Below are 27,999 nucleotides of genomic sequence, written 5' to 3'. Positions count from 1 at the left end.
ACCATCATGAAACCAGAGGGTCTCTGGCATAGGTCTACCCACAACTTTTAAGTCAAATCTGGCAGTTTGTCCTTCTAAACATTTGAAAGAAGCAGGTTTTAACACAAAGACTGGCTTATACAATCTCTCAAGTTGTGATTCATCAGTTTCCTCCAGCCTACGTCCAGGGGACATTCTTGCAGGGGACATCCGTGCTGGGGACATCCTTGCAGGGGACATCCGTGCAGGAGACATGCGTATAGGAGATCTGCTTACTGAGCGTGGAGAGATAGATCTGGAAAACAAAGGCAAAACAGAGTATTTTTGTGAGGAATAGAGAAAACTCAGGAAAATAAACGTCTTCCTTAATGTTACTTTAGAATTTACTTTATGTACGTATTATAGGGCACCTCAAACTAACTGGGATCCCAAACGGAACACATTTTTATTGCCCCAAAGCTATGTTTTTCAGATATCCTCAATCCCAGCCAGCAATTATGCAATATAGCCAGGTAACCAGCCTCAAAATCTTGGGATGATCCTTAATACTATCTTTCCCTCCCCATCTGGATTTAATTAGTCACCAAACCTTTTTTGATTTAACTACCAAAACATGTCAAAAAATGTTGGTTGGTTAAATAAACCAATGAATAAATTGATGGAGAAAGAATAATATACTTCTTTATCCAAGAGGAGGAAAAACATAGAAATTACATTTGAAAAAAACCTAAAACCCTATCTACACATCATTGCAGATTGGCTTAGATTGGATTTCAAGTGCTGGCACCACTACTTACAGGCTGGGTGAACTAAAGCAATTTTCAAAGGTTGCAGAGATTCAGTGTTCCCACTTACAAAACAGCAATAATAATCTCGACATTGTATGGTTGTTGTAGAAATTAGGAATAATGTATGTCAAATCATGTGGCAAGCAAACATCTATAGCTTTTATTATATTATCTATAGCACTGGTAAAATGGATAGCATGCTACACTAATGGGAATGCTTTGCTAATCTTATAGAGGGGCAAGAAATAAAAACTCTTGGCAATCATCTGTAGTGCTAATGGCAAGTGTTTGTGCTATCTCAGTCTGCAATATGTCCCCCCACAGAACAGCAATTTGCTACTAAATATTTGATGTTTTAAACAATTTAAATACTAATCAACCCAAACTATTACAAGCCTTACCTGATTCTGCTCACTGGCTCTGGTGTGGGTATGTAAGTTGGAGCACTAAACGGTGCAGCAGGCTCCACATACAATTTCCCTGAGCAAATTGCATTTCCTTTAACGTTGCTGGCAAATGCGGTATAGATGCCTTCATCTTCTGGAAGGACAACAGGTATGCGCAGGCTAGCTCTGCCATCATGTAGAAAGTCCATTTGGTATCTCTCTCCATGTTTGATGCGCTTACCATCTTTGTACCATGCAATCTGCAAATAAAATCATGCGTATGTGAATAATATGTGTAATAGTTACATTGTAACCTCTTTGTGTATTTAGCATAGCATGAAAGTATTATAAGTGCTTGCATTTTACCTTGGGTAATGGATATCCAGACATCTTGCAATGAAAAGTAACACCCATCCCCTCAAGAATTCTATAATTCTTGATTCTTAAATCAAATCCCGCTTCGACAGCTTCAGATTCAGAAATGTCAACTGCCATCTTCTCTTCTCCATCTTCTTCAAGAAGTTCTTCTAATGTAGTCTTTATTATTCTGTATTCAATTTCTTTGATAAGTCTCTCTTCAAAGGAAGAAATATGGAATTCCTATATAGTAAAAAAGATGACAGTTTGTTAAAAAGATATATCTTGACTGATAGAAATTCGTTAAGAGTATTAGTTTCAGAGAAAAGGATTGATTCAAGTTTTTAACTGGAAGAAAAACCTAGGTGCTTGTTTTGTTTTGTTTTGTCTTCAGTAAGAATTAGGTAAGTAACTGTTTTGTTTTTAATTTTCATTACAGTCATCTTTGTCGGTTCATCCTGTGGCATCTTGGGGCACTGGTATTCTAGGAGTACAGGTTAAATTTGGGATGTTCAACCTACAGATGGTAGGATCTTAACAGGACAGTAATGAATTTGGTCCTGCTAATATTTCTCTTTCCTGCATATATATGATCCCTATTTCTAAATTCATATTTCACTGTAGGCATATAGTCCCTACTTCTGAAGTCATGTTCTATTGCATTTATGTAATCCCTATTTCTAAAGTTATATGGGCAACACGTCATGAAGATTAAAGAAACTCATCAGCAGGGAACCTGGACCTACTAATAGTAGTCTAACCATGAGTCCATCACTTGAAAATGAAAATATCAAGCCAAAGGAGGGGTGCTGTGGGAGGGAAGTTTAATTAATAAAATGATTTACTTGGTCATTATTGTTATAACTCACCTGGTCTTCTATATAAGTTCTGACCATTACGGTATCTTTGGCCATTTTCTTCCTAATTAAGGCCTGTTCTTTTTCATACTCTTTTTCATAGTCAGAGTAGACAAATCCTGGTGCCATTTCTCCGACTTTAGGTTCTTGCACAAATGCAGTCACTTGTGTCTGATAAAGCATTTCTTGCTGGGATTTCATCAGGGACTCATAATCCGCTAAGAATTAGGAACATCAGTTAATTTTTAACATTCTTGTGAAAAAGACTTCATGTCATTGTTCATGGAGGCAAGCCCTACACTAGGGAAAGCTGATAACCCAAAGTCAGATTTTCCAAATTTTACTATCCAAGTATGTATTTAATAAATTGAATTTCAAAATCAAACATACATTAACAAGTCAAAGCAGCCACTATTATTACAGAAAGAATATTATATTAGTAGTCAGTACTTTGGTGTCTATCATAGAGGTCGTCTTAGTTTGCTGTGTGGCTTTTGATATTCATTTACCTTCCTGGGTCTTGAGTGCTTTATCTACTAAATGGGGATAATATTCTAACTTTCTCTAAGAGGTGCTGTTCGGATCAAATGAGACAGAGAATGGGATGGTTCGCTATAAATGTGAACGTGCAAGCAAAGACAATTGCAGCCCACAGGTATGCTTTGTTTGGCCTTAATGTTATTACACTTTTTTCATATTGCTTATGAATATTCAAAATCCTTATTTCCAGCTTTTCTTTAAACTATCAGAAGCCCTACCAATAGTGAGCCTGGGACATGTGTATCCAGCAACAACACACTGGAGGAGGGGAGTTGCTGCTCCCTGGAGGCAGGGCATGCACTCTCCAGTCTGCCATTGTCTGCATTGCGCCTAATACCGTTATCTGCCTGGGTCTGAACAGCAGCTGGATTTGAGTCCCTGCATCTTCAAAGACATGGTTTGCCTAGAAATGCATGCACCAAATGGAAACTATGCTAGAACCTTAGAAGTTTAGCACCAGTCTGCCTTTTGAGGCCATGTGGTCCAAAACATTTCTTATGCAGCTGAGGCCAAGAGAGAGGGGTGATGCGGACAAGGCTGGTATGAGAGATGGGATATTTTAACAGGCTTTTGGTAAACACACAGTACTGTGCTTCCCTGCATTTCTGTTCTTCTCAGGAACATAGGAGCTATTTAGAATTGCACTTACCTTCTTCCAGCAAGGAGGCAGATGCAGAAGTTTCTCCATGTTTATTACGGATAACAATAGTGTATTCTCCAGCATCATCAGCAAAAGTCATCGAAATCACCAGTTTGCACTCACCAGTTTGTTTGTTGTAACTCACTTTGTATCTTTATGAAAATGAACAAACAAAAAACTCAGTCGTAAATAACCCTTGTGTGAGTAAAATAACCCATATGTGGATCTCTAAAATAAGATTCAATGATCCTAAACATGTGACTAAGCTCTACAGAGAATATAACTCTAAGATTGCTGAAAATTGAGGAAAATGCATGGACATGAGTAATGAAGACCAAATTTTTCATTTCAAATTAATATCCACATATTCTTTAAAATAAATTATAAAGTATAATACTACCAGAATCAACCACACAGAAATAAGGGGCTTCAGTGTTTATGTCAGCAAATAATCAGGTCATTTAAACACTTAGGTATTTCTCTTTTGACTATTTTGTTCATTGTTTCAGGTGAAGATCAAATGAATAATCAAAACAATAAGTTCCCTTAAATATTTTGGTACTAAGCTTCTGGCACACTATATTCCTTATTACAGTATTAAGATTGTAACAGCTATATTTTTAGATTATTTATCCTGAGTTACAGGAAGTTCAAAGCTAAATTTTATATTTAACTGCAGCAAATTTATTAGCATACTTTTTCATGTATAACTAGCTTTCTTCTTTATTACTTGACCCTTATTCTTTTTCTAGTGACTTAATTATTATGCATATTTATTGAAAGTTGTCTCAGATACTTTCTAGAAGAATATGTGTGTGTGTAAAAACCTACTTCACTAGCACTGTAAATGAATTAAACTAAAATATAAAGAAATACATTTTCTACTCACTTTTATCTCATAGTTCTATTTCTCAATAACTCCTTGTACAAAAACACGAAAATACCTCCACACACTGTGAAGGCTCCATAATGAAAGACCCTTGGGGTATGGTAGGTTAATTAAATTCTGCTTCTCCCTAGGCTTTTCACATACAGAGCATACAAGTTGCAGAGATCTCTGTCATTCGGCCACCACAATACCTGTATCCAGAGGTTAGAGGAACGCCGGATTTTTTCCAGTAGACATGGGGCTTTGGGTTGCCTCCTACGTGGCACTCAAACACAATGCTCCCGCCTTCCACCAGTTTCTGGACCACAGGTTTTGTAATAAAGAAAGGAGCAGCAGGTTCTCCGGGCCCTGCCGGCTCTTCTGCGATGCTCGTCTCAGTCATCACCACATCTCTTGATTCAATGAAGCTGGAAAGAGAATTCCCATCATATTAACTTCTGGATTGTAATTTGCCAATACTAAAGGGACCAAAAAATCAAAACTGTACTAGAACCAAAGCTCATTAGTAAAAGAATGTTTTACCGTTTCTCTTCTGTGGTAAATTTCTCAGCCACAGTTGTTGTTTCCTTTTCAGACTCTTCTGATGCTAAAAGAAGACAGAAGTTTCTCATTAAGCCCGGCATTCAGTCTGTTTTGTTAGTGACCTCTGTTAGCGTGACACTTAAGTTGGGCCCATAATCTACCACCCAGTTCAAAAGAGGACATTACAAGGTGTGCGGAAACCGTGTTATGCAAACAAGTGTTGGGTGAAGGTGGCGGCACGTGCAGGAGGGGGACGGGAGTGCGGCTGCTGACCCTGCACAGCCAGGTAGCAGGAGGTGCTGACGGTCCCAGCCTCGTTCACAGCGCTGCAAGTGAATCGCCCGCTGTCTTCCGCAAAAGCTTCACGAATCATAAGACGCGCAATTCCACTCCGGAAGGTTATCTGGAAATCAATGGAACTTTCTATTTGGTAGTCTTCCCTGTACCATGTCACTTTGGGGGTTGGGTATCCAGAGATGTGGCACTCCAAGGTGACGGATTCACCTTCGATAACAGTCACATTTTTTAAGCCCTAAAGAAAGGAAGAAGGAAATATTGGTACATGTACATATTTATTAACCATCTCTGTAAGTTACAAGTGTGGAGGTTTGAACTTGCACATTCTAATTGCTATAAAATGTTTTTTCAAGATCATGACTCGAGAAGTATTAGTAAAGAGACACCCTTGGAAATTGAATATCCCCAATTTGAAGTAAACATAAGGCATTTCCAAGTTGGAAAGGTGGAACTGTATTAGTACCATATAATGGGGCAACTCTGTACCCTCTGTTAATCACCATATTCAAATCCTAAGGAAATGTGAAGGCTCGGTAGCAAAGGTCTCTTCAGCAGCAGTCCATCCTAGCCCCAGGTGGAAGTAATTTAACCTTCACCTGGATCTTCCCTCTGTTGAGGTGCTTATACCCTTCTATATTTTATTATGCTTGTTTATGTACATTTTTTTTCCTGATAGTAAGGCAAAGATTTCAAAGAAGGCTGAATTGGTCTTTATATCTCCATAGCTCTTACAGTAATGCCTTACACATCATAGGAACTCAATAAATCTGTTGACTATGTGACTAATGGTTGCCACAAGAATTCCCCTTTTCCTTGCCAAATAATGCATAGTCTTAAAATTAACATTTGTAAACTCATTAATTCCTTGCATATATTAAAAATCTGACCAGGTATTCATGTGGTCCAACACACTCGACTCCCTTACTCACCGAGACCAGAGTGGGTGGAGTCACAGGGATTTCCACAGGAGCAGGCACTCTGGCTGTTTCTGTTACCTACAAATTTTGCAAAGAATGTTACTAAATGTCCATGAAATTAGGGGAAATCTCTTCAATTCTTTGCACATGCAAAATTACAAAACTAATTTGAGAAAAAGAGCTCTGACCCACACCAAGCTCAGTAAAGGAGAAAGGTGAGATGCCTGGCTGACTACTTATTTAGGATAAATAGGCCAAGTGCCTGGTCCTGCTCAACAGAAACAAATCAAGAAAACAGTTGCAGTCCAGTGACCCACCTTGGCTTCACGTTCGTGTAGCACCTTCAGGTGCTCTTCATGGACTGTAGTACCAACGATGCTCACCCCTACTTTCTTTTTCACTTCCACGCCAGCTTGAGTCCTGTGAGTCTCTGGGGTATCAGTGAAAGGGATATGGGGTAAGGGGGCGGGCTCTGCTCTCACTCTAGTCTCAGCAGGCTTCACTGTAGGTGCCTTCACCGACTTGGTGATCTTCTGAGCAGAAGATGTGGCTGACAACTCTTTTTGTAATGTGGCAATAGCACTACCAGCTATTGATGCCTAAATGGAAACAGAATCAGAAAATAAAGTTACTCGACTGTCATCCATGCCATCATTCAGAAGTGCCATTAGCATTCCGGTGGTGAGTCTGCATCTATTTTCTCAGTATATGATCTGTTTTTTAATGTTCTCATTATCACTCTTACAGTTAGTGAAAAGTCAGTTAGAGATAAGCCCGTTACAAAGCTCATTCTCATTCTTGCCAGTTTGCAAAGTATATCTGAAAATATCTTCCTTAAAGAGTTGTGTTTAGGACTCTTTATTTTATACTGTTATCTTGAAGGGACTGAGGGTCTTCTAAAGCTCAGTCATGAATTTTTCATTTAGCATCCTGAAAATACTACAGTAGGAAATTCAAAGTCAAGAAATTTTTTAAATACTTGATAAATTCCTAAGAACTACTTTATAATAGCTCATTTGGGTTTCAGCCACAAATCTGTGCAAAAGGTGAAAATGGAATTTTAAATATTTTAAAGGCTTTCTTCCTGTTTTTATTCTGTTGCTGCTTATTTTTATTGGATTCAATAGCAATGTGGGGCTGTCCCAAATATAGGTATTTGATGTACCTTACAATTCTTTGGAGGCACACATGGCTTGGATTCCATACCTTGGATGTGTATAACAAGAACAATAGTGACTAATATTGAGGTTATTATATGCTGTCAACTTCTAAGCATTTTTATATGTATTAATTTGCTTCTGATGACAGAGCTAATATGGGGCAGTGCTAGGACACTAATCCAGGGCTATGGATTTCACAGTCCAACCCAAGTACCACACACCACCACTTCTTTATCTTGTTACGTTATTTGAATATATGATTTTCTAAATACCTGTCTTTATTATTGATGTACATTCACTGTGAAGTTACTCTGAAATGTCTCACAGCATAAGTAAAACTAAGCTGTGCAATACACCATCTTTTATAAAACATAAAGGGGAAGCCTGTATGGATTTGTTCTTCTCACAGAAGATAACCACCTGCTAGAGATTCACCTGTTGGGCAAGTTTCAGAAACCAAATTTCAGGGGCTTTTGACTCTGTCATGAACACAGACTTCACCAAAATTTGGCCTACCAAGTTTGGCTCACACCAAAGACACTCTACATCCCTTATTAGATACTTATTTCCTTTGTGCTAAACATTTCTTTGTCATGCTCTTTAATTTCTTACCTCATATCCATGCTCTGTCTTAGGAACAGAAATTTTTGAAACAGTAAAGTGAGGGCTTGCTGTGCGGGGACGTTTATCCACATGGACTAATCTTTCAGTTGTTAGATCTGTAGTTTTCTTGATCTGCATTGAAATGGAACTCAGTGACACCACTGTTCTGGTCACCAGATGACCTCAGCCGTTAAGTTTGCTTTCCCGTAGACAGGGTGAGAAGACAGCGGGAGCAGACTCACCTGTGATGATACGTGCATTCCCATTTGATCAGTAGTTGTGATACGAGTCTCCGAAGGAGCCTGGATCACCACAGGCTTGACTACTTTAGGGACAACATGGGGTTCCGAGGCCGGACGCTGGGGGCGCTCAACTACCTTTGTGGCGGAAACTTGCTCCTTATACCCATATTCCAAAGTGGTCTGCTGAGCATATTCTTGAAGATGCCTGGGCTCTCTAGGCTCTCTGGGCTCCCTGACTCGGGCTTGGTCTACTGCAGCAACAACTGTTGCTACAGCTTCTGCCTTTTTCCCCACGTCCACCTGGAAAGAAAGTTTCCAGCATTAACACACAGTAATATCAAAGTCAGGCTGGGACACCTCCTAGGGTAGTCAGTCATCAAGAAGAGACAAATGCTTAAATGCACAAAAGGCAGACAGCACCCATGTTATATAGCTAGTTAATGTCTTCAGAAACATAACTCATGAATGCATTTAGGAACTTAATATTTCAGTAACCCATATAATGTATGGACATCTAGTTGGATACACTCGATGTATACCTGCTTAATTAGACCAGACATTAAACACATGGACACAACATAGGACAACACAATGCATATATAAAACAGTAAGGAGGTTTTCAGTTTTCCTAGGATTTTATCTGAGATAGTCAATTAGCACTTGGGAAATCAGAACTTTGGGGCTGGTTGTCATCACTGATTATTTTTATTATCTAGTCATTCATTTGGTCTAGTGTTGACACAGTGACAGCAACAATAAAAATGCACTCAATACCATTATAGACCCATCCAGAAAAATCAGCTACTACAGAGTTGTACAGTTGCATGCAAACCTGAGACAACATGAAAGCTCAGGAGCTCACAGTGAGCACATTAATTTCCTTTTGATTCTCTACAGATAAGAATTTTTAATCTATTAGAAAATATCTTTCTTAAAACAGAAGAGGAAGATATTGTCACTAAAATGAAAGTGTTACCATATTTGGATTCAAGAGAATAACCTTTCACAGTGAAGTTCAGTTTATTTTCATTATTATTGGGAGTTAAGTGAAAAAGGAAACAGAAATGTTGTTTTCTCATTTCCATGAATCTGATTAGCATAAATGGGAACCATCTGCAAAGGTGCTTCTCTTTTAAAGAAAGCAAACTAGCTGATGGCTTACATGTTCTGATTCTACACAATACTTGGAAACAGCGTATCATAAAAACCACATCACCATGTCCATCAGTGTTCTTTAAAACTAATGTTGGAATATCTTATTAATGTCCAGTTTTCTGCTACTGTGAATAAAGTCTAGATTGCATCTGAAATGTTTTTCAAGTATGCTTCCTGCATTATCTGTTAAAATTATTCTCTGAACTATTTAAAATATAAATGAGGGATTTTTGAGATAGTATTGGGCCTTTAGTGATCATGGGCTTCACCCAGTGCTTCCTTCTAGGAAGATACAAACAATCCAATCTGCCTTGAAGGACTGCAAATACCATCTTCACTTTAGATTGCAGTTTAGAAGAAACTGTAAAATATGCATGAGGCTTAGATGAGTTAAGTCTGTTCATCTTTGTTTCATTTTTAAAACCATATTGGCTATTAGTTGATGTTAAGTTTTATAGCTGTTTTAAAATGTTAACACCCTCAACAGATTATATATATATATATATATATATATATATAAACTTTGCTTGTGGAGTGATTGTGTTTACATTATATCTCATTTGAATCTTTCTGTTAGCCTATGAGGTAGTCAGATTGAGTTTTAGCTTTATTTATTTTAACAATGAGAAAACTTTGACTCAAATAAATTGTCATTTGCCAATTTAAATATACAAATCTTGTTCTTAATTTAAAATGTTTGCAAAAAAAGAATCTTAATTGTATGGTATGGTATTTTAAATTGGGGAAGCATCTATGTATTTTTTCCTGAGTTAATGTGTATTAAATCCACATACATATACTGTTGGGTGGACAACTCTAAATGTGTACTTTATGCTCCTAGCTGCTGTTATTTCGTAGTGGACTCTAATATCCCTCACAGTTTTGGAACCTAGGTAAGCAGAAAGAAGAACTGGACTAGGAGACCCCAACTTATACCAGTTAAATGCTGAAAATTAATTTAGGAGACACAAAGAAAAAGTGTTCTTAATCTGGCTTTTCACAACTAGAGATGCTAACTCTTCCACTGGAGGAACTGGGCTGGGTCTAACTGTCTCCAGTGGTTTTGTTGATCAGTTAAGGAATTAAATGGAACACCAGGATCATAACAACTCATGATGGATGGAAAGTTAGGAGCTGGTAATGAAATGGGATGAAACAGTGCTTTTCATCTCCACAGCATCAGTTTTCATCTCCTTACAAAAAAGATGTGTTTGCTCTTGCTTAATAGCAAATCCTTCTCTAGTGCTGGTGGTGTAGCTGGTTCAGCAGATTTTGCAGTGGTAACTATTCCTTTGGGTACAGACATTTTCTCAGCCTCCATTCTTAGCTAATATTTAACAATAGAAGTAAGATAGTCAGGTTTATGTGACTCAACACAAACAAAAATTTAAATATAATCACTCATGAAGTATGCTACATATTGGAATTTCTGTCTTTGGAAGGCTGATATGCCAGTCAACATTAGACTTGTGTGAATGTTAAAAAATATGTAGAGATAGAAAACAATACTGAGAGAAATATGGACAGGACTCAGCCATGACACTACAAAATTGAAAAACTTTTAGCTAATTTCCAAATACTATGTTAGCAATAAAGAATACAATTAGGTAAAAAGCTCATTTGGGGTACATGACAGAGTCATGGGAAATAGGTTAATTCATGGAAACTTTGTAGCTACACATAGATGCCACAGATAACCTTTTTATGGCCTATGTGTATGTATTCTGATTGGATAATTCCTTCTGTAGATTTCAATATTGCATTCTTGTTTAGCTTTAGTGGAAGTTACTGCAGCAGGCACTATAATCTTCTCAGTTTCTTTTCTCATCTGATATTTACAGAGGGAAAAAAGGTAAAGTTTCACATGAAGAAAATTATGGGTAATTTCTCAAAATAAGTCCACACTTTACAGTATAATATATTGAATTTATGACTCCCTCAAAACATACCCCTTCTTGACAATAAGTAAGATTCATCATTTACACGTACATTTTTTTAATGTTCATTAAGCATTTAAAAATGAGCCTGCATGCAATTTCAGTCATCAACTTCTGGGCAATTTCTAGATGTTAATAAAAAATGGAAAATAATAGTGAAGAGATAAGTGGTGAAAGCAATATGTAGTGATATTAACAATAATAAATCATTTGAGTTTTTTTAGCTTCCAATTGTTTAATCATCTAAAAAAATTAGGTTAATAGTGTCTCACACATCAATTCTAAGATTTGGTATTAATGTATTATAACAGGGGATTTCACATGAGATTTGATATTAATGTATCATAACAAGGGATTTCACACTTGGAATATCAATAGTCACCTTTCCATGAGTAACTTGGATTTGTTCTTGTCTAGTAGCCATTCCTTCTCTAGTTCTCAGTATTGTTTCCTGTTCTTTGGTTTTAGCAGTAGCAACTGCTATTGTAGACAAGGCAGTTTTTTCAGCTTCCTTTCTCATCTGATTATTACAGTGAAATGAAGGTTTAAATTGGACAGAGCTTCAGACACACATGGTATGAATGACCCTTCCCCCCTCCTAGTGAAGATGCAAGATGAAATTACTCAGGATTCACTACACAAAAGGAGTTAACTTTCACTTGGCAATGTTCACACATAATGACTAGGAATCACAAAACTTAGAAATGTTAACTATAAAAAAAATCAGAGGATTCTATATATTGTATTTTTAAAAATCAGGCTAAAAATGTTAATCTTCATGCAGAAAGTAATGGTGAATAAAGTGAATTACTAATGTTACAGATGGATGACAATCAAATGTGCAGATACAATTAATGGTGAGCAGTCAGATATTTACTATTTCATTTTTAGTTTGGGATTCAAAAAGGAAAATACGGATTAATAATTCATACCACATTGTAGTTAATGGTTTATTAGAAATTAGTTTAAAGAGAACTTACCTTTTCCTGAGTTATTTGAAATTGCTCTCTTTTGGTAGTGATGTCTTCTCTAGGTCTTGATACTAAATCTTGTTCTTTGATTTTGGGTGTGGCAACTATGACTTTAGGTACCACTGTTTTCCTAGTTTCTTTCATTATCTGATCATATGATAAAAAGAAAAGTGAGAAAATGTTCATTAAATTTCATACAGCCTCTAATAAGAATAAACTTAAAACTGAGAAAGGAAGCAAATTTATTCCAACTCAAGAACTTTTTAATCACACTTAAGTATATCATTTGAGTTGCTTTGATCATCCACACTGCTTCACTGGTAACAATATCAAAGTAACTTCAGTCTAAAAGAAAAATGTATGATTAGCAATAAAAGAATAAAGGATGTATTTCTCTTTCTCCCATTGTTCTTATTACAATCTAAGGGAAATTCTAGCAGAGCCATAAATAACACTTTTGCATTTTATTGAATTGTACCCTGGAGTCTACTTCATTAGAACATATGAAAGTGAATTATGATACCTTATTAGTAATGATCCAAAAAGAGTCCAAAAGTTAGGAGTGAAAAGTGGCAGCGAAAGCTAGATTGGTGGCAAAATGTTTACAGGAGATTTTAAGGCATTTTTCTCTTTGAGGTGTAAAGAGAGGAGGAGGTGAAAAAATGATGATTAAGACCTATGATAAAAAAGTACTTGGTTTGCAAAAGAAGTGATACGAGTGAATTTCGCACCAGCAGGAAGTCATCTCCCTTTCATGAGCTATGTACTTCTGATCCTGTTGTGTGGCAGTTTCTTCTTGAGCTTCCAGGATTGTTTCTAGTTGTGTGGGCTTTGCAATGGCAACTACCACCGTGGACATAGCAGTTGTCTCAGCTTTCTGTCTTTTCTGATTTTCAGAGTGAAATAAAGATTTGAGCTTCAAAAGTGCACAGAAAAAGCAGCAAGATATCCTTGCAACATTCAGGAAAATACAGAATGCTTAGTGGTGACAGAGAAAACATCAAATTTCCATTCTCAGGGCTCACACTTGTGGTTAAAACACAGACTTTAGTGTTCCTGAGGAATGGGCTTCTCTTCTGTCCACCTGCCCCTTAGCAAGTTGTCCTAGAGACTGAAAGAGTCTCATCTTTGAGACACATTGACATGTAAGGGCACCCAGTGTGTGGCCACTGGCAAATGGTTGGAAACTATGCAGTCAGGCTGAACTTGCCAGGTACCAGCATGACCATGACAACAGGAATTTCATATGATCTATATTATGCCACGCAGGGTTCTTCTGCAGTTTCTCACTCACTATACGGTGAGGGAAATTCGTCCAACAGCCTCTGGCCAGCCTTTCCAGTGTATAGTGTCCTTAGCTGGACATTTTAAAATAGTGGCTCTGGGATCAGCAAAGAGCTTGAGATCAAGAGAGGTGAGCATAGGCATCCTCCTGACATGAAAGGATTCAAAATAGATGCTCCTTTCCTGATTCTTGAAGGCTGATTTCATACACAGGAGAGAAGTGGATTTTGGTAAGACTGAGGTTGTTCTCATAAGTCTGTATAGCACAAAAGCAGCAAAAACTTCAGGTCATTGTTTATCAACCAAGAATTAGGGCACTTTTTTAAAGAAGTAGTGGTCATCCCTAATGTCCAGCATTTCCTCACCTTTCCTTGACACTTAGTTGGAGTGTTCATGGCTGGTGTGTGTGTATGTGTGTGTGTGTGTGTGCATGCATGTGTCTTACAATGATGTATTTTGTATGTTACAGTCTAAGTGACTCAGGGCTCTGGCTATGCACAAAAAAACTGCCTGTACCAGTGGACAACTGGACTAAGGTTATATCTTCCATGTAAGTATGCCCTAAAAACACCATAGGTGTGCCCCAAACTATTCTAATAGATAATTTCCCCCAAACTGGTCAATTGAGTGGATAATTGTGCAACAAGAAAAGAATTTCTATCATGAAAGAGTTTCAATATCAAACATAGAGAAACAACAAAAAGAAAATACACACAAAAGATGTGTCCATTTAGGTTTTGGTTATAGAGTACATGCAGATGGCCAGAATATGATGTCTATCAATGAACTAGTATTTATAAAATTGGACTTACTGTTTCTTGACTTATTTGTTTCTGTTCTTGTTTTGTAGTAATTTCTCCAGTAATTCTAGTTTCTTCTTTAGCTTTAGCTGTGGAAATTACTACTTTTGGCACAAATGCTTTTTCAGTTTCTTTTCGTATCTGGAATTAGTGATAAAAACAAAACTTTATTGTCTCCTGATCTCTAATGGAGGTGACATAATGTTTATTAAATATAACAAAATGGGAATTTGAAGAAAGGAGTAAAATCCTTTTTTAGAGATACCACTAAATAGAATAAATCATCTCATTTTCATTAACTTAACCATGTTCTTGCTCTGCCTAAAACAAAATTTATGCTGCTTAGAGAAAAATAGTTGGATTCAACACTATTTGCTTTGAATCATAGAGTTGCCATCTTCTTTGAGAAGCCTTCTGATTTTTATATATGGATACACAGTGATATTATTCTATGACACTGTCATCTAAAGGTAGGATATTAGAATGGAAGGCCTTAGAAGTAATTTTGCCTGCCCTTTTATTTTATATATGAGAAATCAAGTATGGACAATTGATAATCTGCATTCATCAGATATTTTTGCTTTGAGAATTTTCCTAAATATTGTTTGGAATATCATGACTTGCTTTTCTAACATTGAGACATTATGGGGAGAAAAGTTTTGTACATATCCTGGGCAAAATGCCTGCCGAATCCTTAGTCCTCTGGACGATACTGTGTTTGGATCTGAATGCCCAGGGTATGTGTAGGGGAATGCGAGGCAGTTTGCCCCTTTCACCTCTTTGCAGTTCTCAGACATCATCGCTGAACTTCAGGAGCTCAGGGTTGAAAGAGACTTGGAAGTTCATCTTCTCAAACTACCCAGCTGACAATTGGCTCCCCTGGCCCACAGCCTCCCAACTGGTTTTTCTAATCAGCACTGGAATGCCTCTAATTTTTCACTTTTCTGGTTATTTGATCTGTGAAGGCCTTGCTGTCCATCCACTTCAAATCCATATTCAAATATTTTCCTAAGGAGTTAGGAAGCAGGTGCTAAGCTATTTTCAATGCCATGTGTATTCAATGCTCTTTTCCACTCTTCTCTGTTCCTCCCTTAGCATCTATTTCTCCTTCCTGTATCTCCCTCATGGTCATGTATTCAGTTTGTGCACCCCCAGATCAATCTAGAGGAGATGTTTCTACTCTCACTGTGCATTCACGGAGGTCCACTTCCATGGGGGAAGCATCCGCTGGCTCTAAGGGACTTTGGAATGGAGGGCCCAGGAGCACACAGACACAAGGGGATTTTATTAGCATGACAATAACCATGTTGCCCAAGAAACACCACCCTTCATGGTAGACATAATTATATTATATGTGCTGACACAGGTAATAACAACAGTTATTTTATATCAAAAACCATTTTTACCTGTTCATGAGTTACGTGCATCTGCTCTTGTTTTGTTGTAATTACTTCTCTGGTTCTTAATTTCAATTCTTGTTCCTTGGTTTTATCGGCAGCCACTACTACCTTAGTTACAGCAGTCTTTTCTGCCTCTTTTCTTATCTGGTATTCATAGGAGAAAGGAAGAAAATACTTTAATGCATCTTATATAAAAATTTACAATAATAAATCAGGATAAAGACATAAATGTCACAGAAGAAAGGATAAGGAGGAAAGCTAGCGTGATTTTAAACTATAACAGAAAATCTATTCAAATAGGAGATGGGAATTATCCTGGATTTATAACACTTTTCAGCCATGAATCAAGTGTCACATTTGTTTTGAAGGAAGTAAAAGCAAAGGTCTTTTGGTGAAGCTTTAACAGGTAATGTCTGCCATGAAATAATGGTTTACATGCCTGACTGTTGGAGTGACTGAGCCCTGGACCAACTAGTCTGGACTCACAACTCAATGCACACACTCCCCCTATTTAGCTGACTTTCTCAGCCACCTTTGCCTGTCTCAGCCCAGGGACATCTTGGCATGCTGAATACTTTGACCTCCTTTACTGACTTTCTGTTAGTTAATTCTTGCCTGATTACTTGCCTCACGTAGACTAGGCACCTATGGTATTTATATCTTGAACACCTTTGGTATCTCAGACCACCTTTTGCTCAGAAAGCCCCCAAAGTCCAAGCCATGTTGGGCTCAGGGCTGTCCTCTAAATGATGTGGGCCGTGGGATCCCGGATGGCCTGGCACGCACCTGTTCTTGAGCAGGTCGAGTGTGCACAGCAGTCGTGGTTGTCCTCTGAGCAGTCTCTACAGCTCTGGCCACCGGTTCTCTCACTCTGGCCATGTCAACTGCAGCAACAACGGTGGCAACAGCTGCACTTTTGTCAGCTTCCTGTTTCACCTGGATGGGAAATGACCGAATACATTACTTTTGAATTGACGTGCCTAGTAGAAAAGATGAACGTACAATGGAAACTGAGCTGCCTAGAGTAAAATATACACATGCATAACCTTTTATTATTGCCAAGAGAGATAGGGTATGTGTCGTTAAAACCTGTATTTATAAAAAACCACAGAGATTAGAGCCTTCTTCCCAATTGAACGTGCTTTTACAAAGCAGGAGCTAAACTGGGTCTTCAGTTTCTGTGTTCAAACATTCGTGCACACTTCTATCCATACATTCATGCGCCCTTCCTATCCAACCTACACAGCCTGAGGTTTAGGGCAGGATTCCGGTCTCACCGGAAGGGAAGAAGCGGGAACAGGACGGCTCTGACTGTACCTCGGTGGTGCCCGTGGCGACAGCCCCTGCCGCGTAGGCGGCGCCCGACACGCTGGCAGCAGTGCCCGCGGCTCCGCTGATGGTCACTTGCTCCTGCATCCCGTATCTCCCTTCCCATCTCTCTTCTGTCCGGATCTGAGTGGCACTCGTCACTGTGGTTTCCCTCATCTCAGCCTCAGACGAGGCCACGAAGCCCTCTTGCTTCCAAGGGGGAGGCACTTCGGCGCCTGGGGCCATGGTGGGTGTCTGAGTCTTGCGGATGAGTGATGGCGACTTAATAGATCTGATGGGGGACGTGGAGATCCTCCCTGCCGGAGACACGGACCTGAAAACCCAAGAGCAGAGAGGTCAGCTCCTCTCTGGGCCGCTGCATCGAATAATGGAAGGGAAATCTGAAAGTGTTGAGGCAGAGTTTGAAAAAGTGTGCCTCCATAACCTGTTCAGAGGCAAATAATGTACTTGCAAGTAATTTGTTTTGAATCTCAGTAAGCTTTGTTCTTATCTGTTGTTAACTCTGTAAGAGAATGAGACTTAATTCTAAGCTAAAGAATTTTATGCCCGGCCCCACCTTCTCACATTTAAAAAAGTCAAGACAGCAGAACGCCTTGAAATACAGCCGAAGAATGGATGTGGCAAATACAGTGATCATAACTCTAAATTTCTCTGTACTCCCAGTTCTGGGGAATGAGGGGATGCCAAATAGGTGTTGAATGACGAGTTGTTTTTTTTTTTTAATAATTGAAATGCTTGTGCAACTCTTGACTAAACAAATTAAATCTTTTTAATTTTTCTTCAGGATATCTCATAGCCTTCACCATGCCTGGATGCCTTGTGAATCTCAGGCAAGCAGGAAGCTCTCTTGTTATTTTTGCCAAACTTTTTTGTGTGAAGGCTGTGCAATGCACTTCAGAAACTACTGTTCTAGTCAAAGTATCGTAGACTGCTCTTTGTAATTTTCTCTTTATTGGCTTAACGTCACCCTCATTGCATTGTACTCTGGACTTCTTTTAAATATCCTTATAGTCTCTGTGGAAACTGGCTAATTTGAAGCCTAAGGATTTGATAGCTTTTTTTATTAAATTGATAAAGTGGCTGGTTTCTTTTGAAAGATTTCATTGCTTTTATGTGAGTCCAAAGTGCAATAGAATCAGTTGGAGAATCTGGGTACTAAATCCTGGCATTTACCAAAATTAGCCAAAAGAGACAGTTACTGATCTATAACAATAATTCTAGGGATTTGTCAACTATTTAAGTTAAATTTTTTCATAATTTAACTCTTAGTAGGTTTTATTACATTTTACCCTCTAGGTGGTAGTATTGCCTTATCATAACATTTAACTACTGCATATAGGAAAATGCTTATGAATGTATTCTGTCACTATATAAGGTATTTATATTGATCACAACTGAAACAATAATTCTGATTAAGCCTCAAGGTACAGTTGATATCTGCTTTAAAGTATGGAGTAACTTAACAGTGCGGTACAATATTTGTCAGTTTCACAAAGAAGTGTTTAATGATTTTCTTGAAGAAGGATTTTTTGGTAAAAATCAATTCACATTTTATAAATGAAGCTGTAATCAACTAAAGGGAGATCTAGGTGGACATGTCCCTATTTTGAAAGTGACTGCCTTAGAAATATAACAAAGATTAGTGTAATGTTCACCAAATGAAAAAAGCAAAATGGCACATATTTTAAAATGTCAGCCTGTGCTTTGTTCTAGCAGTACCTAGTAAAGTGGGTTTAATTCAAAAAGAGCAAAGACATGATTAGTATGACGTGAGTCATTAGCAGTAGGTTTCAGGTAAGCCCGTAACTGTGAAAATCAATGTAATTTGAGTCATTATAGGAAAGTGCTTATTTCTGCTCTTAACAATAAAAAATAATCACTTGGTCACAGCTAGATACAATGCACCATATTCAATGAAATGTGTTTGCCTTATGACAAAAATCAAGATTAAACCATGCAGCATTTTATGAAATAGTCTACCTTGGATAATCATAATTCTCTCCACAAACTGAAATTTTCATTTCTTATTTATTTTGAAGCAAATTTGGGAGGCCAACTAATTGGGATTATTAATGAACTCTCAGAACTGCTAAGACAGGCAAAATGCTCCATGGAATCAGGGAAGCTCTGTAATTCTAAATGATCCTCATTTAGGCTTGGATTTAAATATAGTGAGCTTGTTATCTCTCTCAGAAATCCAATTGGCCTGTCCTATGATTTCGTGGTGTGCAAACTTGGAGCTAGCCTGAGACAGAACATTTTTTTATTTGATAGCTAGACTTTTTTTTTAAACTGAGCATTTGTTCAAGGATTCATATTGGTGCTCGCCAATACCTTTAGTTTTTAAAAGTGGTCAATAGAATAAAGATTGGAAAATATCTAGGATTTTTTCATATGTTTATTGGACATTTACATTGTTTCTTGTGTGAAATGCTTGTCTTCTTTACATTGTTTTCCATTTGTGTTGTTTTTCTCTTTGAAAATTAATATTAGAAGCTTTTTAATACCTTTAGCATATTAGTTCTTTGTCTGTCATAAGTGTGGCAGACATTTCTCCCAATCCACTGTATGCACTTTACTTCTCTAAGGGGTCTTATCCTGCATCAGCATGTACAGTGGTGTACATTATACTCTGTAGGCTTGTACTGCTCACACTGTAGCCACTGTATCTTTGTTACAATACTTCTGTGGCAGAGGTGATGAAGTATCTTGAGGAAGATGCATCTTTAAAATTTTTTCACAAATGCACTGCTTGATTTAGCAATGACTTTGCTTTTGCCATGCATAAAATTTTATTTTATCTACTTGAATCTATAAATCTATTTTTAAAACCTGTCCCTAACAAATGGCTTCCCAAATTTACTTCTCTCTCTCTTATTTTATTTTTTCATTTTTTTGTTTTTATTTTTTAATTTAGCTCTTTACTCAAGGTGAGATTTGTTTTGCAAATGCTGTGAGATAGAGATTTATATTCATTGTCTTCCAAATAGATAGTTAATTGGGCTAGCATTCTTTATTGAGTAAAATAACCTTTTCCCCAGTTAACCAAAAGGTCATTTTGATTAAAAAATGAATTTCCTAGATACTTGACTGTATTTCTGGATTCTCTGTTCTGCTCCCCTGATGTATTTTCTATTCATTTACCAGTAAATACCATATTGTTTTTATTACCATAACTTCACAGGAAGTTTGAATAATATTTCGGTCAACTACCTGCTTATTCTTTTTTTAAAATGTTTCTTGACAGGGGAATTCTCTCTACATTTTAAAATTTACTTAAATTAATCAAGAAATGCTTTTTTGTTTACTCCAAATTTTGCACATTTTCAAGTTCATTTTAAAAACTTCACCATGTTAAGCCAAATCCCAAAGTTCCAAATCTATATAATCTTACATTTAATTATCATATCTGAGCCCTGATACTGCATTCTCTTTTTCTAAAATACTTACATATTAACTAAACATAGAAACACATTTTATTTTTTAGCTAAACTAACATAAGCATTTGTGAAATATTTAGAAGGCTTTAGTTATTATTGGAACATAAGAACATTTGTACAATTATTTTCTGTTTATGAAGTACCTTCATCTCATTGAATCCTCACAACACACCTTGAGATCATTCTTATTGTGAAGCTTTTTAATTTACAAATGATATGACTAAGACCTTAAGCAAATTGTTTTTCTTTGGCTCCAGTCACCTATCTGTAAGATTAAGGATGATAATTCTTAAGGGTTGCTATAAATATTTAATGAGATAATGTACATAGAGTTCAATCAAATGTCTGACATAGAAAGTGGTCAATATATAGTAGTAACTATTTCATTATTGTGTCGTTTACTATTCACTGTTTTATTATTATTTCCCTAAGTCACACCATTAGCAAGTGATCGGGCTGATTGAATGTAGGGATTCCAACCCTGAATGTTTGTGCTCTTCTCATTTCATTCTAAATGTTCCCTAAAGCAGATACTTATTAACTGGTATACAAATAAGAATTCAGAATTAGAGTTTATAATGTTCTCCAATTACCTGTGGACAATGAAGATATGTGAAAATCACATTTAGTACCTTATAGTTACCTTTTTATCACAGGCTACACTTTTTTTATTGCTTCCTTCTATTTCTCTGCCTATTGATGAAATTTAATTCAAAAACACGTAATGACTTGATCTCCTTTAAAAGGCTTTACCTGACAGGAGATGGGGTGGGTGCGCGCACATGTCTGACCGGGGAAGGGGAGAGTCTTATCGGCGAGGGAGATTGCTGTCGAGCCAGCTGTGCTTTGGCAGCAATGGATGGTGGTGTGGGAGACCTTGACTTTGGCTTTGGAAGTATCCTGGGAGGTGTTTTATGTGGCAGCTGTTGCCCAGTAGCACCATCTATGACCATCTCAACTGCTGCAATTGATCTGGCATCAAAGTGGGCTTCAATCTTCTGCAAAAGATGAAAACAAAGCCCGCAGTGAGGAGGAATAGTTGGTGACGAAACAATCTGAAAGGTTTCAATACTCACAGTATAGAAAAATACCTTTTCAATTCGTGTTTCTCTTGTTTCTGAAATCTGAGCAGTCGAAACAATTGTCTTTGTCTTTTTAGCGGGTACTACTTCTTCACCTGCAGGAAGGGAAAGATCAGTTAGGAGGGGACACAATGACCCATTTTTAAAGCAGTTATGTTATTTCTTACTACAAAAATCAATAAAATTTTCTAGGTGTCCCAAAGGAGAAAAGGTACAAAGTTTTGGGTTTCGTATGAATATAATTAAGTTTAAAAGTAGAAAATATTCATTATTAGATGAGAATTTACATAGAACCATTTTTGAAAAGTATTGCTTCTGAGCTCCTGCCTAGAATCTCAGAGAATTTTCTATTTATGATTGTTGAAAAACCAGCTTTGATTGCAGCTCACAGCATCTCCAGGCCTCAGAGGACAGACAGTGGAAGGCACCCTGGCCACACTTGGCTGTAAATCAGGCCCCTCGCCCTCTCCCTACCCCCAGCTCCTCAACCTCCAGCACATACCTTGAACCAGCAATTCGGCAGTCGAAGTAGCTCTTCCAACGCTATTAGTGGCATTTACTGAATAGGTTCCGGAGTCTTCGGGGTATGCTTCCACAATCAGTAAGCTGTAGAGGTCGCCTTCTTGGGAAATTTGAAAATCCAGGGAGCTTTGGATTTCGGCTCCGTCCCGATAGAACTTCACCACAGGTGTAGGGATTCCCGTCACTCTCACTTGGAGTCGCACTTGGCTTCCTTGTCTCACAGTCATGCTCTGCAGTCGTTGAGTGAAATTGGGTGGTGCTGTCTCTGCTGTAATAGGAAGAGAAGAAAATAAAAAATCAGGACCGCCAGGCAGGGCACTCCCAACAGGCTCTGATTTTATACAAGCTTTGATTCCCAAACCAGGTGATGACTGACTAAACCAAACGTCCTTGACCTTCCTTGAGCCCAGCTCACCCAGCAGATGATAACAAGAAAGGAACCAGGTGGTGACAGAAGGCAATCAATCCCACCACCATATTTTATTTGTGTTTTGTTTAGCAGTTCAAAGTCACGACTTTTTCTTTTTTTAAAGAAAAACGCTAGATCTTGCTATAACATTTCTAGAGAATCTTTCCAGCAGTTCCTCCCAACCTCACTTTTGGCACTATAGAAACATATTAGGGCAATTTACATATTTCAATAAGTTGCATTAAAATGAATTCTAATAGTTGGTTTGATGGGTGTACCTGTGACTTAACGCATCATTAAATTTTAATTTAATTTTAAAAGTCCTAAATAGTCTTCAACTTCATCAATATTCAAATAATCCAAATATTTACCTGCATTTAAAATGTTAATTCAGTTAATGACATAACAAATGTTAGTTATGATACAGAAAGGGGATTTGTTGGCTAATTATGCTGAAAGAAATTTTTTATAAAATAAATGTGAAAAATGACTGGGATTGATTTTGACACGTTTCTGAGTAACAATAGCAGATGCTGTCAACTTTGTGCATTTTCCATTTCTGAACTTTATGTATGTATTTTGAACTTCCTACCTAATGTTGCCTGATATTTAGGTCAATGATAGCCCTATGCTGGAATATTACTGAAAGTATAGTTTATTGGATGAACTTATATATTTGTAACTCATGACAAATATTAATGTGCAATGTATAAATGTGCTGTGCATTTATGTCTTACCAGCAAGTATAGGATGGAGAAAAAAGACAGAGGCCACAAAGATTAAGGATAAATTTTCTGGGAAAACTGTGACATGGATTTGAATCATAAATAAACATTTGCTTTTTTCTGTGTATGTTTACTGTGTGATATTTTTAGAAATGGAAGGTAAATGAATAATTACTGAACTTTGTAGGCTAGAGCAGTGTTTCTTACATGGGTGGTCTGGGGGCCAAATGCATCAGAATCAACTAGCTATTTTGTTAAAAGTGTCAATTCCTGGAGATAACCACATCCCTTAGTAGGCTTATAAACAAGGCTCCAAGCTTTTCTACTTGCTCAGAAACAGATTTTTAACATTTCCTTAATATATTTTTAAATGTTTTAATATTTGTATAGAGGAACTGATTTTCAGCCACTTTTGTGCTGTATTTTGAGAGGAAAATTAAATTCCATAAGGGAAACAACTTTGCTATCAGAGGGCTCTTCTCCAGACAAAAGCTGCATCTGCTTCTGCTCAGTAGCTCTTTGTGGACCGCCTTCCAGGGCCCGGAGATGCCCACTGGGTGGGAGGCAGAGGCTGGACAGGTCCCCGCCAGCCTACCTGTCATGAGAAGCTCAGCAGTACTAGTCGCTTGTCCAGATCCATTGGTGGCTTTCAGGGAGTATAGTCCACTGTGGGCTTCAGCCACGGCGGGGATCGTCAGTCTAGCGCGGCCATCGCTAAAGGAGATCTGCACGCCGGGCAGAGTGGAAGTGGAAATCACCTGGCCATCCCGAAACCAGCTCACCTCAGGAACTGGGAAACCTGGAGCACAAAGACAAGTCATTTTAGGCTTGAGTGGGGTACGACAATGTCCTCTGCTCTGTTCCATTATGTTGACTGCCTTGTCCTAACCTGTAAGAGCTACCCAGAGCGTGGTGCTGCTTAATGAGAGTGAGAACCCTACAGCCACACGACAGAAATGGAGACTTGCAGACCATTAGGAAGATCTGTGGGTTCATGTAGAGGGGAGGAAACTGAGGCCAAAAGAGGCTTGATGATTTCTGCATGGTCCTGCAGCTAGAGGTGGCACATAGAGAACTAGAATTTCTATCTCCTGCCCCTCTGCCCAGGGTTCTATCTGATGCAATTTAATAGACATCATTAAAATCATGAGAGGGATTTATAAAAGTGAAGAGTCTTCTTTGAAAACAAGTGAAGAGCAAAAGCAGAAAGGGGATCTAAGACAAGCACAAGAAGACACACTCACCCACCTCCCACCTCTGTGCTGGCAGGGACGCTCTCTTCATGAGTTCGCTCTTCAAATGTGCAATCAGTAAAAATGCCACACCTTGAAGAGGCAGATTCCCTTACAAGAGACCAAGCTAAATGTAGTCTTTCAGAGCAATATGTAGCTGGAGTTGCAGATAGAAAAGGCAGATTCTCTTCACTCACCATAAACTGTGGTGCTAAGAACTACATGTGCATAGTTGGGTGTTTTAAGTATATTAAAATCTGGATTTAGAAAGCATGCGATAAATTCAGAGCACAGTATCTTTTGCATTTGGCCTTAAAAGCTGGTGATCTATCTCCTTAAACTGAGGAGGTGAAGATAACTAAAACAAAGTTTATTTTGTTGTTCTAAATAAGCCAGTCTCCCACTACAGTCAAGTAAATAGTTTAAAATAGACTAATTCATAGGTACCAAATATTTTCAGTAGTGTTTTTGTAAGAATGTGTTAGCCCAGAGTGTGAAGGAGCAAGAAGCTATGAAGGTGCCAAATTCCACTGTCCCACAAGCCCACAGAATTCTTTCTGAAGGCATATGTGTTCTAATCAGTTCAGGAATTACTGAGCATTACAAGATAAATAAGGGAGCTGTTTGGAAGTTAGGATTTATCATGCATGAGAAGAATTGAATTGGTCTCTATATACACATACAATAGAAAATGAAAAATGATTATATATTTCTGCAATGTAAAACAAAGTGTTACCTAGTTGTGAGTAAGGTTGGTACATAAAATAGACAGAAAATGAAAAGAATGAGAAAGAATAAAAAAATCCTGTATCTCTATTATACATCATAAAATAAAGAGGGACAATGCACCATAGAAGTACATCAAGCAAGATTTAAAATGAATCCATATAATTTCATATGACCAATTATGACACTGCAGAAGACAATGTTGATTAAACAATTTTGAGATAATTTACAATATAGTTTGTAGATTAGCCCCGTTTTTTTCACAAGATGATAGGTCCCAGAAATCATGCATGTTTTTGGAACCACCCCTAAACCATATTATAAAAAAGATAAAGAAGAACTGTCTTTTAAATAAAAGTCAGTGTTTCTGATTAATATATAGTCCAGAATGGTATATATATATTTTTGTTGTCATTTCAAAATAATTAGAAACTCTTTTAATTCACTAGAATCGCTTAATAAAGATTTAAAATAAAACAATAAAATAATTAGGAGTTAGCTCATCACTGAGAGTTTTGCTTGTGAGAAAAGTCAGTTGTATTGTTATTTTCCATATAAAACAATCAGGATTCAGGCACACAGAGCAGTCAGCTCCGGGCTACCGCCCAGCAGCTCCGTGGAAGGCCCCTATTGAGTTCTTGGCTGCCAGTCTAGCTCTGCAGCTGAACCCAATTATAAAATGACCACATTTGATCCTATTTAGCAGCTGGATTCTGACAGCAATTTTAATCCAATGCTAATTATTTTGCTTTGTGGAATTATAGATATGAATAAAACATTTTCAGGCCATTATATTGTCAGATTTTGTCAGTACTCTGTGAACAGTATATACCCTTCCGTAGATTTAGACCGATTTTACCAAGTGAAAGCAGGATTCAACCCTGGCTTCAGGTCCTACAACAAAGTTAATATATGACGGGGGGAGAGATGAAGAAAAGCCAAGTGTGGATGCGTGAGCTTACCACTAATGTGAGCCTCAAAGGTTGCGGTACCACCCTCCAGTACCACAACGCTTTGTAACGGCTGCTTAAACGTCGGTGCTTGAGATGTCATCTTTGCAGGCACTCTGAAAAGGAAGAGAAAGTAAATTAAAATTCCACAGCTCAGGGCCACTCTGGAGCTATTGCTCTATAGATCGTCCCTGGGCCTTGGGTGGTGGGTCGGCTTTCTCCTTTGTGGCTTAAATTTGAACAGTTGTTTTCTGAATTGTCTTGAAACCTAACAGAGTAGCAAGTCCACGAGGAAATGGAAAAACATTTAGGCAAGCATGATAAGGAGTGTTCCTTTGTAGCCCAAGAGGGAAATTTAGTCTTGTCAGAGGTGGGAAATGTAGGAGAGTGTTGGAGAGCGGGAAAGTGGAGTAAGCAATTATTCTTTATTATCATGAAGAATAATAAGAGATGTGTGCAAAGTGTAAAGTGAATCTTTGCATCAGTTGAAATGCCTGAAAGACTATTAATAAAAAAACATTTCCTTCCTCCTAATATTTTTTACTCACTGCATCCATGTTTATAGAGTTAATGTAGGGTTGGGGTTGGGCATTATTAACTTAAGCATTCCAAATGATTACTTAAAATAGTCACCAAAACTGAAAATTTGAACTTTGCTGTTCCTTGCCTTACTTGAAAAGTTTTGGCAAGCTCTGTCATATATGCAAACCTTTTGTAGACAGCATAGAGTGCTTCCTTTCTTAATATTTCTTCATTTTGTATTTGCTCAATAAACTTTACTACTGCTGAAGTAAATATTCATAAAAATTAAATTTAAGTGAGAAGGTCAAAATTTATTATAGATTTGAAAGAAAAATACTGACTTGAGTTCTTAATAAGGCACAATATGCAGACTCTGAAAAATGGAAGGCTGGTGTGAAATATAGATGAAGTAGAAAGACCTCTGCTTTCATAATTTAAATATTCAAAGTCAAAGAAATGAATACAAAATTTGCAGTTAAGTCCTTTTAAACAGAAGAAAGTACTTTGCCTATCAGTTTCAGAAAGATTATGTGAACAATTTTCTGATGCATAAATATCTTACTATTCAATGTGACTATTCCACTATTCTGATATAAAAAGCAAATTCTCACTTGTCAATTGCTTCATTACTATTTTTCATAAAATTCTCTGTTCACCAAAAACTTAAGGAACAACAATCTTTGTAATGATAATTCTGTACCTTATTGTAACTTTTGGACTTAGTTAAAAAGAAATTGAAACCAAAATTCTCTGAGACAATAAAATTTATATTTGGAAAATTCAGGTAATTTCCCAAAGCTTTTTGTGAAACTTCTCTCAAGAACTCCTTAATGTAGCATATTATCTTTAGGACAAATAACTTCTCTGTCTGACTTTTCCTGTTTATGATCTAGTGTGTCTTCTAAACATCGCTTCGTTCTTCTACGCCATTGATGTGTTTTTTATCTATGTATTTACTGGCATTTATAATTAATAATGCAATTCCAGGAATATGGTAAATCAAAGTGTATTTAGAAATAAAAAGTTCTAAAACATTATTTTTCACCCTTCTTAGCATCAATATTGATCTCATATCATATAATTTGATCGAGTTGAATTAAAATACTTAATGAGATTGCATTTTAGAAAATTATATAGATTTTCCTCCAAATTTCTAAATACATTGCAATTAACTGGCCTAAATTGGTCTTTTATTACTATAGGTAGGTGAATTTTGTTGCTTTAGCACTTGCCTTTGAGAGGCCTCTGTCTAATAAGGGCTGAAGGCATGCATCTAAAATGTCATGCTCCCAAAATAAACTCTCCCAAGTTGACTGACAGCAGCCAAGTGTTCTGTCA

General features: G+C 37.4%; 1 protein-coding gene across 50 annotated transcripts in view; it reads right to left on the bottom strand.

Annotated features, from left to right (window-relative positions):
* TTN (titin) overlaps window positions 1-27,999 on the bottom strand; it is a 263,454-nt gene that overhangs the window by 234,779 nt on the left and 676 nt on the right. For 49 of the 50 annotated variants that reach the window (XM_057503834.1, XM_057503857.1, XM_057503836.1 and 46 more), the window contains exons 2-24: window positions 26,152-26,255; window positions 23,827-24,030; window positions 22,078-22,365; window positions 21,585-21,670; window positions 21,247-21,491; window positions 17,042-17,366; window positions 16,511-16,660; window positions 15,731-15,868; window positions 14,337-14,465; window positions 12,250-12,387; window positions 11,652-11,789; window positions 8,178-8,477; window positions 7,945-8,067; window positions 6,490-6,771; window positions 6,185-6,250; window positions 5,232-5,490; window positions 4,959-5,022; window positions 4,628-4,843; window positions 3,557-3,699; window positions 2,380-2,585; window positions 1,520-1,753; window positions 1,169-1,413; window positions 3-274 (exon numbers count right to left, since the gene is read on the bottom strand). In XM_057503834.1, coding sequence (XP_057359817.1) covers window positions 3-274; window positions 1,169-1,413; window positions 1,520-1,753; window positions 2,380-2,585; window positions 3,557-3,699; window positions 4,628-4,843; window positions 4,959-5,022; window positions 5,232-5,490; window positions 6,185-6,250; window positions 6,490-6,771; window positions 7,945-8,067; window positions 8,178-8,477; window positions 11,652-11,789; window positions 12,250-12,387; window positions 14,337-14,465; window positions 15,731-15,868; window positions 16,511-16,660; window positions 17,042-17,366; window positions 21,247-21,491; window positions 21,585-21,670; window positions 22,078-22,365; window positions 23,827-24,030; window positions 26,152-26,242 — 4,342 coding nt within the window. In that variant the 5' untranslated portion in view covers window positions 26,243-26,255. Of the gene's footprint in view, window positions 1-2; window positions 275-1,168; window positions 1,414-1,519; window positions 1,754-2,379; window positions 2,586-3,556; window positions 3,700-4,627; window positions 4,844-4,958; window positions 5,023-5,231; window positions 5,491-6,184; window positions 6,251-6,489; window positions 6,772-7,944; window positions 8,068-8,177; window positions 8,478-11,651; window positions 11,790-12,249; window positions 12,404-13,004; window positions 13,127-14,336; window positions 14,466-15,730; window positions 15,869-16,510; window positions 16,661-17,041; window positions 17,367-21,246; window positions 21,492-21,584; window positions 21,671-22,077; window positions 22,366-23,826; window positions 24,031-26,151; window positions 26,256-27,999 lie in introns of all 50 variants that reach the window. The other variant, XM_057503886.1, reaches the window with a different exon arrangement.

The sequence above is a fragment of the Manis pentadactyla genome, chromosome 6 (assembly GCF_030020395.1).
Source record: "Manis pentadactyla isolate mManPen7 chromosome 6, mManPen7.hap1, whole genome shotgun sequence".
In the NCBI taxonomy this organism is placed as follows: Eukaryota; Metazoa; Chordata; class Mammalia; order Pholidota; family Manidae; genus Manis; species Manis pentadactyla.
Note: the sequence above shows the minus strand (reverse complement) of the source record. Positions and strands in the feature narration are given on the sequence as shown.